This window comes from Papio anubis, chromosome 4 (genome assembly GCF_008728515.1).
Source record: "Papio anubis isolate 15944 chromosome 4, Panubis1.0, whole genome shotgun sequence".
In the NCBI taxonomy this organism is placed as follows: domain Eukaryota; kingdom Metazoa; phylum Chordata; class Mammalia; order Primates; family Cercopithecidae; genus Papio; species Papio anubis.
The window spans coordinates 41,901,059-41,919,003 of record NC_044979.1 but is presented as its reverse complement, the minus strand read 5'-3'; the positions used below and the strand labels follow the sequence as shown (position 1 = coordinate 41,919,003).

Genomic DNA, 17,945 nt, shown 5'->3' with positions numbered 1-17,945 from the left:
ACGCGTAAGTAACGAAAGGACCAGAGGCTACCTTTGACCTTTTCGGCCTAGCAGATGGGAAATTGGCTGTCTGCAACAGATCGGACTGATTGCAGGTCCAGTCTTCATTTGCAACTTTGTAACTTCACTCCAGCCTCTGAATGGTTGTTGTTCACAACTAATCAGACTGTGGGCGAGTCTTCGTTTGCCTAGAAGTATAACTTTGTAACTTCATCCCAACCTCTGATTGGTTGCTTTTTGTAACCAATCAGATGTTTGCACAGGAGTGTTACCTTCATATCTTCATTTCAGCCTCTGGTTGGCTGCTTTCTGCAACCAATCAGACTGAGTGCGGGCTACCACTTCATTTACCTGAGGTGAGCATGAAGTTGCCAATGGGAAACTTCTTGGGGGTATTTGGACCCAAGAGGATTCTGTATCCGGGCCCTTGAGCCACTCCTCCGCCCGCTCCCCCGCCCGCTCCCGTAATGTGGAGTGTACTGTCGTTTTTAATAAATCCCTGCTTTCGTTCTTTTGTTGCTTCGCTGGGTGTTTTGTTCAATTCTTTGTTCAAAACGCCGAGAACCTGGACAACTTGCAGTCACGATCCTCTACTGGTGACAATATTGTTTTATTTTACTGAGATTCCATGTGTCAGTGTTAGACACAAAAATCATTTGGTCATGTGCTGCCATAAATAACTATAAAGAAAGTCTATGTGTGCCAATTTCACTTATCCTGGCCTGGATCTCACTGTAGTAGATAAAATGTGAGGAAGAAACAGTAGCAGAGAGAGGCTGGAATTAGTAAAAATTTAAGAGTAATTCCATCCATTATGTATGCCATAATAGGCCCTATATGTGAAAAGTTAAAGGAGCTTATTTAATTATGGAGGAAACTATTATACAAGTAAGCAAAAACAATTTATAATAAAATATTCTTTATGCTCAGAATTTAAAAAATAGCTGTAGACTGGAAAACCTGCAATTGCCTCATTACCATCGAATACATAGAAAGTCAAATCACTTATGGACAGAAACAGACTTGAAAATTTCAGCTGAGAAAACATTTTATAATAAAATAAACATTTTATTCAGCACAGACAAAACAAAAAAATCTTTAAAATGGACTTTTTGTTAAAGGTAGCCGTTTCACAGTCAAAATTATCCCAGAGAATTGTTTATGTTAAAAACAGGCTGAAAATAGTTTGACCTCTGATCACCAAAAAACCTGGAGGATAAACATTCATCTTGTCAAGATATCTCTGGAAAATCGCTGCGCTGCTTCAAAGAATTAGAACAAAGGTAAATAGCATCTGCCACCCAAATCTTGCTGAATAGAGTGATTTATCTTCAGGCCTGCTAGCCGGCGACAGGAGCGCACCTCCTCCCTTCTCCTAGCTGTCCCGGGTTTATTCATTCCCTGAGCCTGAATCCTGATAAGGGAGCAGAGTGTAGGGTTTAAGACCTCGGGCCCCAGAATACACCACTGCAATTGAATTTTGGTTCCACCTTAAGGTAAACTACGCAGCTGCTGTGAGCCTCAGTTTCCCTACCTATAGAAAGAGGATCGTAGTGGGGATTGCTGCAGGGGTTAAATGAGATTGTACGGAGCGTGGAGCAGTGCCTGGCGTGTGATAAACGTTCAACTTATGCAGGTTGTAACTGCCTGAGGAGTTTCCTTCGACGCGCCACTTGGCCTTGTCTTTCTAAATATTAGCATAATAAATATAAATGGACCCAGAACGCGAGGGGGCAGGGGCCACGTGATCGCTCCACGAAAGCCACTTGTTAGCAATAAGGCTGGAGAAGGAAAAGCCGGCGCGCCCGCGGCCCGCGCGATTTCCCGCCGCTCCCGCGTCCCCGGCGGCGGGCGGGCTCCGGGGGCGCCCGGGCCGCGGCGGCGGCGGCGGCGCGAGCTGCGCCTCCGGGCCGGTGAATCATCCCGGCAGACACCGAGAGCCGCGGCAGCAGAGAGCAGAGCTGAAACATGGCTGAAGCGGCCACGGGCTTTCTGGAGCAGCTTAAGTCCTGCATAGTTTGGTCTTGGACGTATCTGTGGACCGTGTGGTTCTTCATCGTGCTATTCCTGGTCTACGTCCTGCGGGTGCCTTTGAAAATCAACGACAATTTGAGCACAGGTAAGGCCGGGGAGCCGGGCCCGCGGCGGCCACCCCTCCCCCGCCCCGGAAAGTTAGTGTAACTCGCGCGGGGCCGCGGTCGGCTGGGCGCGCGCTCGGGGACGCGCCGGGGCCCGCGCACCGGACTCCCGCGGCCACCCGCCAGCAACGCGGCGGCTTAGGCGGCTGGGCCGGGTGGCTGCGGGCGCGGGGGCGGCCGGCGGCCTTCACTGCCCCGCGGAGGAAAAGCTGCGACGCGCGCAGACCGCAAGGCGGGCCCGCCTGGCAGCCGCCCTGCCGCGTCGCTGGTGGTCGGGAGACGAAGAAGGACGGATGTCGCGGGCGAGGGAGTTCCCGGGATACCCCCTCGGGTGTCTGCGCCGGAACTCCGAGGGTTCCCCGGAGTTAGACCGAGTCCTTCCTCACGGCCTCCCGGCTGTGGGTGCCGAGCGGCCGAAGTGTAGTCGGGGAGGCGCCCTCCCGCCCGGCCGCGGAGGCCCCAGGGCGGCTGCCGTTGGGTGCTCAGCGGCGAAGCCCCCCGACCCAGCCAGGCTGTCCGGGCGGCGCCCTCCGCGGCCCGGAGTTGCGCCTCCCCGAGCGTGAGGCTGTCTCTCTGGTTGGGTAGTGGGGAGAGGGGTTCCCGAAGGCACTCTTGGCAGTGTATGGATGACGTGTCAGGTCACCAAATGGATTGTCGAAGGGACCGGAGGGAAGAGGGGAAAGCTGGAATTTCTGAGGGTTTCTGTTGCAGTTTTCAGTGATCTTTGCTGGTCTCCTTTCCCTGTAAAGCTACATATGCTAAGCAAGTGCCGCGTGCCTCCCATCCTTGGTCGGTGGTAAATGCAGGAGGTAATTAGAACAGGAATTTAACAAACTTGGAGCCAGCCCACTGAGTCGTTAAAAACCCGCAAAGAAAACACACGAGCCCTAACACTACAGAGAGTTCCGAAACACAAAGTATATTTTGAGCTAAGGGTTACAATCCTTGAAATCTGGAAATTTCAAGGTAGAGTGTTTCTGTTTTTGTTTTTGTTTTAAATTTCAATTTCACAATACTGGGAAATTCTTACAGTCCTGAATATAGATACATATGTACACATATATTTTTTCCGTTGTTAATCTCCATACTCTGGGAATGCAGATCTGGAAATGCATTTTCCTCAGGTGTTTAGCTGCATTAAAACGCTTTTTAAAACGCTTGAGAGAATGTACTCCTTTTGTTAGGAAACTTGTACCTTTCAGATACTAAAGTATTTTGATTACTAACTTGAACTCACGTTCATATTTACATTTGTTTTGTAATATCCTTCGGGATAGTGTCCCTGGGAGGCGGATAGGATTCAGCAGTCTAGAATTGTCTCACTATTTGAATAGGTGCTGCTCAGCCCTTTGGAATCTGTCATCGGAAAGACCATGGCTTTCTGGCTTTTCATCTTTTTGGATGGCTGCTTGTCACAATATTGTCTTCTTCGCTTTAAACAAATACTTCCCTAGGATCCCTTCTGGTCTCAAAGTTCTATACCTTTAAGAAGTTGTTTGAATATATGTTGTAAAGGAATTATGTATTTGTTGGTAACAGTCTCAGTCTGTTTTGTGCTGCTGTAACAATACCACAGATTGGGTAATTTTTAAAGAATAGATTTCATTTCTTGTCGTTCAGGAGTCAGGGAAGTCTGAGATCAAGGGACTGGCATCTGGGGAGGTGTCATCCCTTGGTGGAAGGTGGAAGGGCAAGAGAACATGAGAAAACAAGAGGGGGCCCAATTTCACTTTTATAACAAACCTACTCCTTCAATAACAAAATTCATTCTTGAAGGCAGAGCCCTCATGACCTTGTTACCACTCACAGGTCCCACTTTTCAACACTTTTGCACTTCGGATTAAGTTTCAAACACACTAGTTTAAAAAATATTAGTGTTTCTCCTTATTACACACTTAAAATTTTATTTCATAATATGCATTTGTATATCACATTTTCATCAGTTAGGTTAAATAATTATCCATGTATCTATGTGTAAGTGTCACATCCAGTGCTCTGTGCAGATCAGGCAAGAAGCAAAATACCTACTGGGAAAATGTGTACTTGTTAAGGAAGGTCATTGTTAGGTCTTCTCCTAGCAATTTAAATCTAGCATTTCTCAGAGATGCCTTTGTTAATTTGTGTAGGGACAGTTCTAAGAGAGAAAATATGAAGATGAACGTGCCATCCAGGCTGTACCTTGCTGGACACATGATAGAAGACCTGGTGATGCTGGACTTTTCAGTTTTGTTTCATGCTCATTTCAGTCATAAAGGAAGATAAAAGGGGAAGCACACAGGGAGCACTCACCTCTTTGCTGTTTTTATGAGAATGTAGCAGGATCTGGGGTGGGAGGAGGACTTTGGCATTAATTTTGAGACATGAAATTACAGCAACAAACCACCCCAGAACACTTTAGGTTTTTCAAAAGACAGTTGCAGACATCACAGGCCTATTTTCTTCCCTTTTAAGTAACTGAGAAGTTATAGTCGGAAAACTGCCAAAAGGTTGTTGTCAACTTAATTCCCTCCTTTCCTTGCCAATTCCCCTCCCCTTTGGGAAAAAGTTTCTGTACTGAAGTTATTGGCAAGGAAGGCCTAGGGAGAAAGAAGTCATTAGCCAGCACCCCTGAGAAGGGAGGCAGGAGCTAGCCTGGTCTAACTTGTCCTTGCAGGGAGGTCTAAAAGAGTTCTAATGGGACTAATTTGGCTGTTCTTCAGCCCCGTGGTGCTTACTCTTCCTGTGATGAAGGCAAGTGTGTTCCTGGAGAGGTTACTGAATCTGGAGCTGCTTTTAGGGAGTTGCAGATGGTGCAGGCCTCCCTCCCTTCTCAAGGAAGCCAAGGACACCATCACAATCAGGCAGCCAGGAGCCAGGGCGTCCAAAGGCCCAGCTGTGCACTTGTAGGGGTAAGGAATCTGGTAAAAGTATTCTGGAGTCGTTCTTGGATATCTGCTCAGTATCTTCTCAATATCTTGACCATCTGTGACAATTTTAATCCTCATTTGATCATATTTTATGGTAAATGAGCTTAACTCGATTTTTTTTTTAAATTTAGATGCCTCCTAATGTACTATAACAGGTGCTATAAGAAAGATGAACGAGTTTGTAAAACCCAGGGTAAATAAGGAGTTTACAACAAGAATACAGCTTGGCATATGCAAGATTGGGCTGGGCAAGACTGTGAGAGCTTCCCTTGAATTGAGCCTAAGAGGATGAGGAGAATTCCATGATTGAGGACCCGGCGTGGACCTCCCAAACAAAGGCACAAAGCTGTGAAAGTGCAGGTCAGATCCAGAGAACTGTGAATCATGTGGAATTTAATTTAAAATAATAAAAGAAAAGGACTTTGATGAACAACCGTGCTGTTTTTAGCTCTTACATCGTGTAGTTTTCCAAGTAAAAATGCTTTGAATGCTATTTTTGAGGTATACTACTTCCCTACTCCCACCAGCTTGGCTTGTGTGATCTTCGTTGCATTGAGCCAGTGCCATTTAGGGTAGGGATATAGTTCAAAGAATTCCACAGTATTCTCTTAGACCATACAGAGAAACATTCACATAGGCCATCACATCTTGTAATGAAAATGAATTTTAAAAAAGAAAGGGGAGAAATGAACATAATAGGAATAGTACATAATGGTTAGCTTTGATAATAGGTTTTTGTTTTTGTTTGTTTGTTTTTTAAGGGAGTCTTAGTATGTTACCTAGGTTGGGCTTGAACTCCTGGGCTTAAGGGATCATCCCACCTCAGCCTCCCTAGTAGCTAGTACTACAGGTGTGTGCCACCATGCCCAGCTGCTAACTGATTTTTGAGGCTCTGCTCTTGATTTGGATATAAGAGTATTAAAATAGTTTTATGATTTACTGAAAATAGAATGAACTTTTAACAATGTTTTTAAAAGACCCTGAATAATATTACTTGTCAGTTTTCAAGAGAATTAATATCATAAAGCAATCCTTTCCAAAGGGCAGAAAATTAATTGTAGATTGGAGCGGTCATGCAGGATATTATTAAAATAGGTGAGTCTTAAAAAGTAGCACCGGCTGGGCGCGGTGGCTCACGCCTGTAATCCCAGCACTTTGGGAGGCCGAGGCGGGCGGATCAGCAGATCGAGACCATCCTGGCTAACACGGTGAAACCCCGTCTCTACTAAAAATGCAAAAAATTAGCCGGGCGAGGCGGCGGGCGCCTGTAGTCCCAGCTACTCGGGAGGCTGAGGCAGGAAAATGGCGTGAACCCGGGAGGCGGAGCTTGCAGTGAGCCGAGATCGCGCCACTGCACTCCAGCCTGGGCGACTAAGCGAGACTCTGTCTCAAAAAAAAAAAAAAAAAAAAAAGTAGCACCATAACTTACTTTAAACAGTGATGTTGATGGCACTTTCTCATCTACCCTATGTTATAAAGTTTTTTGCTGCTGAATTTAAACACCTTTTCCTAAAACGGACAACTTTGCCATTTTTTCATAAGTGATTTTCCAATTCTTTCTCTATTTGCTGAAAAGCAAGTTTTCAAATCTCTTTGAAATCCGTTTTCATTCTTTTTGGAAAACAAATGTAATAGCCTGACCTAGGCTTAAAGTTATTTATTTACTTACTTTTGAGACAAGGTTTCACTCTGTCACCCAGGCTGGAGTGCAGTGGTGCAATCACAGCTCACTGCAGCCTCAACTTCCAGGGTCAAGCAATCCTCCTGTCTCAGCCTGCCACTTCACTCTTAGTAGCTGAGACTACAGGTGCATACCAAAATGCATGGCTAATTTTTTTTTTTTTTTTTTTGTAGAGACAGGGTCCCCTATGTTCTTGAACTCCTGGGCTCAAGAAGTCCTGCGTCCACCTCCCAGAGTTCTGGGATTGCAGGTGTGAGCCACCGTGCCTCGTCAAGTTATTTAGAAGGCATTTTTCTGTGTTAATTAAGCTCATAAATACAGATGTAAAACTCTTACATTGTTGACATGGTATATAACTTAGGCTGCAGCTCAGCTTTGGCATTTTTTCATATTGAGAATTTTTGCTCTAAATTTACTTAACATTTAGATTTTAATTTACTTAAAAATTACATAAAATTGGATTTTCCTTCTAGAGGGTCTGGTTGCGGTTTACATAGGTCTTTTGCCCCCGTTGTGCCTGTTGTCTAAAATGTTCTTCCCTATCTGTAAATCCCACCAGTCTGTCAAGGACCAGCTGGCATGCTGCCTTCTGATCCTTTCAGCTGCAGAAAAGACAGGCTTACTTTGGAGATACTGCGAGTTTGGTTCCAGGCCACCGCAATAAAGTGAGTCCCATGAAATTTTTGGTTTCCTAGTGCATATAAAAGTTATAGTTACACTCTATTGTATTCTATTAAGAGTGCAGTAGCATTATATCTAAAAGACTAATGTTTATACCTTAATTTAAAAATACTTTCTTGCTAAAAAAAAAAAGTGCTATCTGAGCCTCAGGAAGTCATAATCTTTTTGCTGGTAGAGAGTCTTGATGTTTATGGCTGATCGATCAGGGTGGTGGTTGCTAAAGGTTGGGGTAGCTGTGGCAGTTTCTTCAAATAAGACAGCCATGAAGTTTGCCGCATGGATTGGCTTTCCTTTCCAGAGACAGATTTCTCTGTATCATGTGATGCCGTTTGATAGCATTTTACTCACAATAGAACTTTCAGAATTGGAGTCAATTTTGCCACCCTGCCACTGCTTCGTCAATGAAGTTTATGTAATATTCTAAATCCTTTGTTGTCATTTCAGCAATGTTCACAGCATCTTCACCGGGAGTAGATTCCATCTCAAAACACTTTCTTTGCTCATCAAAAGAAACAGCTCTTTATCTGTTCAAGTTTTACAAGGAATTACAACAATTCAGTCACATCTTGAAGCTTCAGTTCTAATTCTAGTTATTTTGCTGTTTATGCCATGTCTGCAGTTACTTTACCTTACGTGAATTATGGTATATGTGTGTAATATATGTGGGTCAGTGTTTGTGTATATATGCATCTTTTTTGTGTATGTGTGTTTTATCACTTCTTCTAGATTCTAGTTCTTCATCTTCCAGTGTAATTCCTTGTACAGAGTAGATCCTTATTCACTGGATGAATGAATATCGAAGTTATGGTGTATTTAGTGAGCTGGGATTGGGACAGTACAGTTGATCAAATGCATTGCTGAGTATGTGTCCCATCTAAGTTTGCAGCTTTAGATTGTGGTCAGAGACTGTTACAAAATCTTCTGTGTTCTATGATGGGTCATGTGCATCGAAAGCATGGTGGTTCAGTTTATGAATATATAAAAGGGCAATTTTTTGATTAATGTCAGCTTTGAGTTTAGAAGGTATCCCAGACATCTTAGTTGCCCTTAATTTTTTTGGAGATATTTTTCTCAGCCATTAATAAAGCAATCCGAATGATGCATGTTTCTCTGGCCTTGAGTTTTTGTATATGTAAAATAATGGTTTTACATTCATTAAGTTTCCTTCTAGCTCTGGGATTCTGTGTCTTACGATGAATTAATCGAGTGCAAAGCATATTATCAAGAAAATACATGGACTTAATGAGTATACATGTTTTTTACAGTTTGGACTCTTAATTCTTAGTGAATACAAGTCCAGATTTCATATGACTTCCTGCAGTGGCTTCCATTGCACTGAAAATACAATCTAAGTATATTACCTTCACTTACAAAGTCTGGTGCTATGACTCTTTCTTACCCCTCAAATCTGAACTTTCACCTCTCTTTTTCTACATCACCACCCTCCAAATATGCTGGGATTCTTTTTTTTTTTTTTTAAAGACAGAATCTCGCTGTGTCACCCAGGCTGGAGTGCAGGGACGAGATCTCAGCTGACTGCAACCTCCGCCTCCCGGGTTTAAGTGATTCTAATGCCTCACCCTCCCAAGTAACTGGGATTACAGGTGCACACCATCATGCCCAGCTAATTTTTGTATTTTTTGTAGAGACAGGGTTCGCCATCTTATCCAGACTGGTCTCAAACTTCTGGCCTCTGGTGATCTGCCCCCCTTGGCCTCCCAAAATGCTGGAATTGTAGGTGTGAGCCACTGCAAACACATAAAGTTGTGCTGAAGTATTTCTAATCGCTTTGAGTTACTATTCTGTCTGTTAAGTTTCATTTTGCCTGCCAATATTATTCTGAAAAATTTCCCAACCAAATCTTTCTTGTACTACTATATCATTGCTCACAGACAATTTTTTTCCACATTAGTAGAACCCTGAACTCCATTCATACAGATACTATGAGGTACTTGTACATTTGTTTTAAGTTCCTTATTGATGCTGGATATTAGACCTTTGTCAGATGCGTAGTTTCCAAAAATTGTCTCCGTTCTGTAGGTTGTCTGTTCACTCTGTTGATAGTTTCTGTTGCTGTGCAGAGGCTCTTTAATTTAGATTTTATTTGTCAATTTTTGCTTTTATTGCAGTTGCTTTTGGTGTATTCGTCATGAAATCCTTACCCGTTCCTATGTCCTGAATGGTATTGCGTAGGTTGTCTTTCAGGGTTTTTATAGTTTTTGGTTTTACACTGAAGTCTCTAATCCATCTTGAGTTAACTTGTATATGGTGTAAAGAAGGGGTCCACTTTCAATCTTTTGCATATGGCTAGTCATATATCCCAGCACCATTTATTGAATAGGCAATCCTTCTCCCATTGCTTGTTTTGTCAGATTTGTCGAAGATCAGATAGTTGTAGGTGTGCAGCATTATTTCTGGGTTCTTTATTCTATTCCATTGGTCTATGTGTCTGGTTTTGTACCGGTATCATGCTGTTTTGGTTACTGTAGCCCTGTAGTATAGTTGGAAGATGACTAGCAAGTAGCATGATGCCTCCAGCTTTGTTCTTTTTACTTAGGGTTGCCTTGACTGTTTGTGCTCTTTTTTGGTTCCATATGAATTTTGAAACAGTTTTTTCTAGTTCTGTGATGAATGTCAATGGTAGTTTAATAGGAATATCATTGAATCTATAAATTGCTTTGGACAGTATGGGCATTTTAATGATATTGAGTCTTCCTATCCATGAGCATGGAATGTTTTTCTATTTGCTTGTGTCATCTCTGATCTCTTTGAGCAGTGTTTTGTAGTTCTTCGTGTAGTGATCTTTCACCTCCATGGTTAGCTGTATTCCTACGTTTTTGTGTGTGTATGTGGCGGGGGAGGGGCAATTGTGAATATGTTTGCATTCCTAATTGGCTCTTGATCTGACTGTTGTTGGTGTGTAGGAATGTTAGTGATTTTTGCACATTGATTTTATATCCTGAGACTTTGCTCAAGTTGTTTATTAGCTTAAGGAGCTTTTGGGCTGAGACTATGGAGTTTTCTTTCTTTCTTTCTTTTTAATTTTACTTTAAGTTCTGGGATGCAAGTGCAGAATGTTTAGGTTTGTTACGTAGGTGTATGTGTGTCATGGTGGTTTGCTGCACCTATCAACCCGTCATCTAGGCTTTAACCCCTGCATGCATTAGCTGTTTGTCCTGATGCTCTCCCTCCCCTCACCCCCCACCCCCTGACTGCTCCTGGTGTGTGGTGTTCCTCTGTCTGTGTCCATGTGTTCTCATTGTTCAACTCCCGCTTATGAGTGAGAACGTGCAGTGTTTGGTTTTCTGTTCCTGTGTTAGTTTGCTGAGGATGGTGGCTTACAGCTTCATCCATGTCCCTGCAAAGGAGATGATCTCATTCCTTTTTTATGGCTGCATAGTATTCCATGGTGTATGTGTACCACATTTTGTTTATCTAGTCTATCATTGATGGGCATTTGAGTTGGTTCCATGTCTTTGCTATTGTAAATAGTGCTGCAATAAACATACATGTAAGTGTGTCTTTATAGTAAAACAACTTGTATTCTTTGGGTATACACCTAGTAATGGGATTGCTGGGTTAAATGGTATTATTTCTGGTCCTAGATCCTTGAGGAATCACCACACTATCTTCCACAAAGGTTGAACTAATTTACATCCCACCAACAGTGCAAAGGCATTCCTATTTCTCCACAGCCTCATCAGCATCTGTGGTTTCCTGACTTTTTAATAATCACCATTCTGACTGGCGTGAGATGGTATCTCATTGTGGTTTTGATTTGCATTTCTGTAGTGATCAGTGATGGTGAGAATTTTTCTATGTTCGTTGGCCACATAAATGTCTTCTTTTGAGAAGTGTCTGTTCATATCCTTTGCCTACTTTTTAATGGGGCTGTTTGATTTTTTTCTTGTAAATTTGTTTAAGTTCCTTGTAGATTCTGGATATTAGACTTTGTCAAATGGGTGGATTGCAAAAATTTTCTCCCATTCTGTAGTTTGCCTGTTCACTCCGATGATAGTTTGTTTTACTGTGCAGAAGCTCTTTAATTAGGTGACTCTAGGGTTTTGTAGATATAGGATCATGTCGTCTGCAAACAGGGATAGTTGACTTCCTCTCTTCCTATTTGGAAGCCTGGGCGTTCTATGAATATTTATGTGGTTGAGATAGTTACTGAGTTTTGCCTTCCAGCTTGATGATAGACTTGGTCCCTTTACCAGAATGCAGTCTTCATATGAGATTATAAAATGAATAAGAAAGTGCTTTGTAGACGGTAAAATACTATTTAAATCCGAGGCATTGTAGTAGGTTTTTTCCTCAGAAGGCTATATTCTATATTCTATAGGCTTGGCTCTCACAGTGAAATGACAGGTTAAACTATATAATATAATCTCTTTTATCTTTGAATATTCTTTCTAAAACTGCACCAAGCAAGATAATGGGTTATTGGATTGTTTGAAACCACACTACTGAGTGTTGTAAATGTGGAATAATATCTTTCAACATCACTATTGTATTTGAGATGTTATTGTAAATATATCTATAAGGGGCTTTATATTTTCCAGAAGAGAGAACTTGTAATGAAACTCATTTTTCTTGTTTCAGTGGAGCAAGACAGTTGCTGATGTGTTACTATTACCCATCATTTAAAAGTAGCAGGCATTCCTGTACTACCTACTGTGCTAAAATAAGGAACTGACAGGCCCAGTTAGTTAGCTGTAGCAGTATTTTATGTTGCTGTGGCTGTGGTGTCACTGTTTAATTGCAGTTACCGAATTTCTCAACAAAGTAAGGCAACATTTATCTGAGAAAGCGTTTTTTTCCCCTTCTGAATTTTAGCAAACTGAAAGTGTACTGTTTATACTTATACTCTGTGGAGAACCCTAACTTTGGTTCTGTTTCTTTTTTTTTGAGACGGAGTCTCACTCTGTTTCCCAACCTGGAGTGCAGTGGTACGATCTCGGCTCACTGTAACCTCTGCCTCCCGGGTTCAAGCGATTTTTCTGCCTCAGCCTCCTGAGTAGCTGGGACTACAGGTGCGCACCACCACACCTGGCTAATTTTTGTATTTTTAGTAGAGACGGGGTTTCACCATATTGGCCAGGCTGGTCTCAAACTCCTGACCTTGTGATCTGCCCGCCTCGGCCTCCTAAAGTGCTGGGACTTTGGTTCTTAAGTTGACCTCCACATCTAATAAAAGATTGTGTTTAAATATCAGTCTTTCAGAAATTTTAAGCAAGGTTGTAGAGCGTTAAAGGACCTTAAAGAAATCTCTCAGGTCAGTGAGGAAGGACTATTTGTTTTATTATTTTAAAAAATTAACATTTAAAAACCACAAACAGTAGAAACATTCTGAGGTATAAAATCATCTTAAAAAAGGAAGTAGTTTTGACACGTAAGCAGCTCATATCTGGAGTTATTGTGTGACCTAGATTTAGAGTTTTGTCTTGTTTTGGTCAGTTGTTAATACCATTCTGAAGTATTATTTTATTAGCGATAGATAATAGTAGAATGCTTACAGTTCTTCTCTCTGTTAAGCTTTTCCAGTTTCTGGACTCTGTCTTGGGAATGAGAATGAAATTTACTTCCCTACAAATTGGGTCTTTTCATTTATTTGATAGACCCTGTTTATTGAACATTCCTAATAGTGCTAATAAAATAATGCTCTTGTGGTGTTTTGCAATTTATTACACCCGCTCCACTCAATCGATTCTCTTTCTGTGACATGTGTTTAGATTTGTAGAGTGCTACATAATAAGAACTAGTGTGATCTAGTTTGCACTTTTCCCTGGGTCTTGGGTTGGGGAGCGTGTGTATTATGTTGTTTGTGTAGATTTCCTATCCTCTATCATTCATGTCTTTTATTTAAAGCAAAATAAAACAAATTATACTTTTCTCAGTTCAGGCTCAGAGTTGGCATCATTTAGAGAGGAATTTTTGTCTTAGCTTATTTATGTTGCAGAAATATAATATTTGGCTGTTTTCATAAGACTTTTTAAGGAAAGTATTTTAAATTGTACCCTTACATTTGAGAGGTGAAGCATGAGAGGCTAAACTACAATTTTGAAATATTAGAAATTTGCTGCCCAATCGTTCTTTCCCCAAACTGGAAATTGTATATGCATTATCATTCACTAAAAGTCTGAAATGGAATCTTAAAAATCTTATAGCAAATCTAATCAATTAAAGTTATTATCCTAAGAGAAACTTTTTCTTTCTCTTACATTATTTGAATAAGGAAATTCTGTTTTTGGAGGGAAAGCACAGAAGTGATGGCAATATAACATCAATTAAGTTAGAGCAAAGATACGCAGACTTAGTTTAGGCTATAAAAGTATTCCATGGACACAGGGAGGGGAACATCACACACTGGAGCCTGTCGGGGGATTGGGGGCAAGGGGAGGGAGAGCGTTGGGACAAATACCTAATGCATGTGAGGCTTAAAACCTAGATGATGTATTGATGGGTGCAGCAAACCACCAGGACACATGTATGCCTGTGTAACAAACCTGCACGTTCTGCACATGTATCCCAGAACTTAAAGTATAATAAAAATTTTTTAAAACAGTATTTCTATAAATGTTTTATACACTGTATTTTTTATTGCTTATATATAGAAAATAGTGTAACAATTCTGGTAGCTCTTAAAGTACAGTTAAAGGAACTGTGACTCTTGAATGAATGTTTTCAGTTTTAATCATGAGAATAAATGGGATGAAGAAAAGTAATAAGATATTTGGAGAAGATAAGACAAACAGCACGTTACTGTTGGGGCTAAAGAGAACCTAAATTCAAAGTTTGCATGAAATATTGTCAGCTGCTAAGATAAAATAAAGATTTATCATTGTTCAGTCCAAAGAGAAAACTTAAATGATATTTATAAATGTAGTGATGAGCAGGTTGGATCTAGCAGGGGAAATGTAGTTGTGTAGTGTCACAAGCAAGAGATTTTCCCCTATCATATCTTGAATGTGGTTCATTGGTTCCTGCCCACCTAGCCATTGGTTCATACCCAGCTCACTTTCTAGAAATAAACATGACCTAGAAATAAAATATAAGGTCCATTTTAACATGTTTTCTTCTGTTTGTAACACCTGCAAAAACAAAACATGCAACAATAGGTAGACATTAAGACAGTATCTTTTTTAGTGGATTACACTTATTTATTGCAGTCATTTATTTCCATAATATATGTTGCTTTTTTTTTTTTTTTTTTAAGATAGGAGTCTCACTCTGTCGCCAGGGCTGCAGTGCAGTGGCATGATCTTGGCTCACTGCAATCTTTGCCTCCCAGGTTGAAGTGATTCTCAGGCCTCAGCCTCCTGAGTAGTTGGGATTATGGGCACCCGCCATCACACCCGGCTAATTTTTGTCTTTTTAGTAGAGACGAGGTTTCACTATGTTGGCCAGGCTGATCTTGAACTCCTGACCTCAGGTGATCTGCCTGCCTTGGCCTCCCAAAGTGCTGGGATTACAGGTGTGAGCCACTGCGCCCAGCCCATAATGAATTGCATTTCATTAAAAACATGGTGTTCATAAGTGATTGCTATTGATACTTGGCTTTATGGAAATCTCTTTTTCGTGTTGACTACTCACCCAGAAGATTAAAACGTGGCAGCTAGACAGGCAATGTCAATCCTTTCAAATCAATTTACTTACTGGAGATTTTAAGTAGTTTAAGCAGAGCATACCCTCCTAGGCAGGAAGCCCAGCTGTGTTTGTGAAATGACATTATTTTTACCTTGCATTTAATTGAAAGCAGCTCCTTTCTAGTCCTGGCACATTGCTTTCACCCTTCTTAGAGGCACTGGAGAACAAGTAACTATTGCTTCTTGCAGCACGATGTTGTATATCTGTGATTCTCTGTCCTAGTTTACTTACCACAGAATGTAGCAAATTATCCAAAATAGGATGTAAAATTTGCAAATCAATAAAAAATTAATGTATCACTTGTTACTTTCAGAAATAAAATGGAGGTTAGGAAATCAACCCTTTGATGTATGTTACACAACATATCAAATGATTCACTTTGCTATTTGTGGGTTTCTGTCATTCCTATATCCCCTCCCCCCCGCCACCACCGACCCGCTAATTACAAAGTAACTCATATAAACCTGAGTTTCTCAAGCAATGTTCTCCTGGATGTGTAGGACAAAGGATATATTGGTATGAATAGGTAGTAATTCTGAGCCTGTTCTGGAAGACCGCATTCCTCTGCAGAGTTCAGTAGGGCTCACATACTCGCAGTGGTGGCCGTTAATGACCACTTCTGCCTGTGAGTGCTCCAGTTGCACTACTCTCACTTCTGGTTCCTGGTGCTTAGGACCACTGTCCCCTCTCCCTGTATTACCAGTTCCTATTGTTGTGGACATTAAGGAGTGAATTTGGTCAGGCAGCCTGTGCAAGTCAGCGTCCCAGAGGCAGGTCTACAGCTCTAGCGGGTCCAGTCCCAGTGGACCTTTCTGCTAATTGTGTGCAGCCTTTTCATTCTTGAATTACTGACCTGCAATAAAAAATGATGGCGCCCTTACCACATTCTAGCAAAAAGGTCAGCAGTCATTTATCAGTTCTGTGATCTTAACACTAGTTACCTTCTTTATAACTGAGCACAATAATGGTGGGTACCTCATAGGACTGTTGGGAGGATTAAATGAGATACTATGAAAAAAGCCTTAACCAGTGCCGGCACTTTCTAGTGCTCAGTACATTTTAGATATTTAGTTGTAGTTACTGTTGTGGCTCCTACTATAATACTGACTTTGTTTGGTAATTCTTGGTGTCTAACTCAATCAGCTTTTTCTCTTAAGTCAGTTTCTAGACTGATAGTTCTTTTTAAATACATCTGTTCTTTGTTTTCATAATGACATGTATGTCCTCTGTATATTTTCTGTTCCCATTCAGTTTTGGGGTGAAATATGATAGCAGCATGAGGAGCTCCACTCTTGGTGTAAGTGAATAAGCTTATATTATCTGTTTCTTAACTTTACTCCTTAACTCTTTGTATTCTGTTACCTGCTTTCATAATTTGTCTGGAACTTCTTAAACCTCATTGGTAATTTCAAAGCCAAATTTCATTCATCATTTCTCAGATTTTGTTCTTACTGATATGTTGCACTACAGAAAAGGACTTAAATTTTTTTTCTAATATTCACTTTTTTGTTTTGTTTTATAAATTCTCCCCTCCCCTCTTTCTTCCTTCCTTCCTTCCTTCCTTCCTTCCTTCCTTCCTTCTTTCCCTCCCTCCCTCCCTCCCTCCCTCCTTCCCTCCCTCCCTCCCTCCCTCCCTTCCTCCCTCCCTTCTTTCCCTCCCTCCCTCCCTCCCTCCTTCCCTCCCTCCCTCCCTCCCTTCCTCCCTCCCTCCTTCCCTTCCTCCCTCCCTCCTTCCCTCCCTTGCTCCTTCTTCCTTCTTCTTCCTTCTTTTTGCTTCTTCTTGAGACAGGGTCTTACTATGTTGCCCGTGCTGACTCGAACTCCTGGGCTCGAGCAATCCTTCTGCCTTAACCTTCTGAGTAGTTAGACTACAGGTGTGCACCACCATGCCTGGCTTAGAAAAGGACTTTATGTTGAACCTCTTTTCTCTTACAATCAAATAATAAATTCATTGAGTCATACTACTAGCAAGTCACAGTGCTTGGTGCGGGGGTAGAGGAATGGAATGATGACCAAGACACGGTCCCTGTCTTCAGTATCTTGAGATATTGAGCACTCAGGGAAAGAAAAACAGGGACAAAACTAACTCTAATCCAAAGTAAAATGTGTAGAGCACAAAGGAGAAGTAAATACCAAAACAAGGGCATGAGAGAAAGCTTTCAAATCATAGTGGTAGTTACTGAAATAACTGTAGGAATTCCCAGGCTGCTTGGAGAATGTGCGAATGAGCATCTGCTTGGTCCCTTCAGAAAACTGCCAGTGTGACAGATGGGAGGGTGAAAAAGAGAAAAGCTAGAATCTGTTGGGGTTAAATTGGAGTTCATTTTGAAGGATTAAAAATAATTGAAATTCTGATATATTTTACCTGTATAGAAAGGGACAGGGAATAATATGAGAAACAGTAATAGTGGGGTGACCCATCATCCATATTTAATGTTTGTTAACATTTTGCCACAACTGCTCATATTGCTTTCTCTCTCTTTTTCAAATAAACTATTTTTAAGAACCTTTTAGATGCGGCAGTTTTTCAGACTTTCCTTGTTTTTGATAACCTTTACAAGTTTGAGGAGTACCGGTCGATAATTTTTTAGACTATTGCTTAATTGAGATTTGTTTGATATTCTTCTAATGATTTTCTGGGATTATGAATTTTGGGAGGAAGACCACAGAGGTCAAGTGCCATTTTTGTCACAACGTAGTATCAACTTGACTTGTCACTGTTAATATTGACCTTGATCCCCTGGCAGAGATAGTGTTGATCAGGTTTCTTCACTGTAAAGTTACCCTTTACTTCCTCATACTGTGCTCTTGGGAAGGAGTTCGCTTTGCTCAGGCCACACTTAAGGAATGAAGCTTTATTTCCTCTTGTGGAAATAAATGAGGAACATCTAA

At 41.4% G+C, this 17,945-nt stretch overlaps 1 protein-coding gene and 1 long non-coding RNA gene across 5 annotated transcripts in view; both read left to right on the top strand.

Moving 5' to 3' along the window:
• Positions 1-907: 907 nt before the first annotated feature.
• Positions 908-17,945, top strand: part of ST7 (suppression of tumorigenicity 7) — a 277,971-nt gene continuing 260,933 nt past the window's right edge. For 3 of the 4 annotated variants that reach the window (XM_009203733.3, XM_009203736.4, XM_009203732.3), the window contains exon 1: positions 908-2,119. In XM_009203733.3, the coding sequence (XP_009201997.1) occupies positions 1,969-2,119 (151 nt within the window). In that variant the 5' untranslated portion in view covers positions 908-1,968. 4 annotated transcript variants of the gene reach the window in all.
• Positions 2,130-8,887, top strand: LOC110742898. Its single transcript, XR_002521159.2, has 2 exons — positions 2,130-5,404; positions 7,285-8,887. It is a non-coding gene; the product is annotated as an uncharacterized LOC110742898 (long non-coding RNA).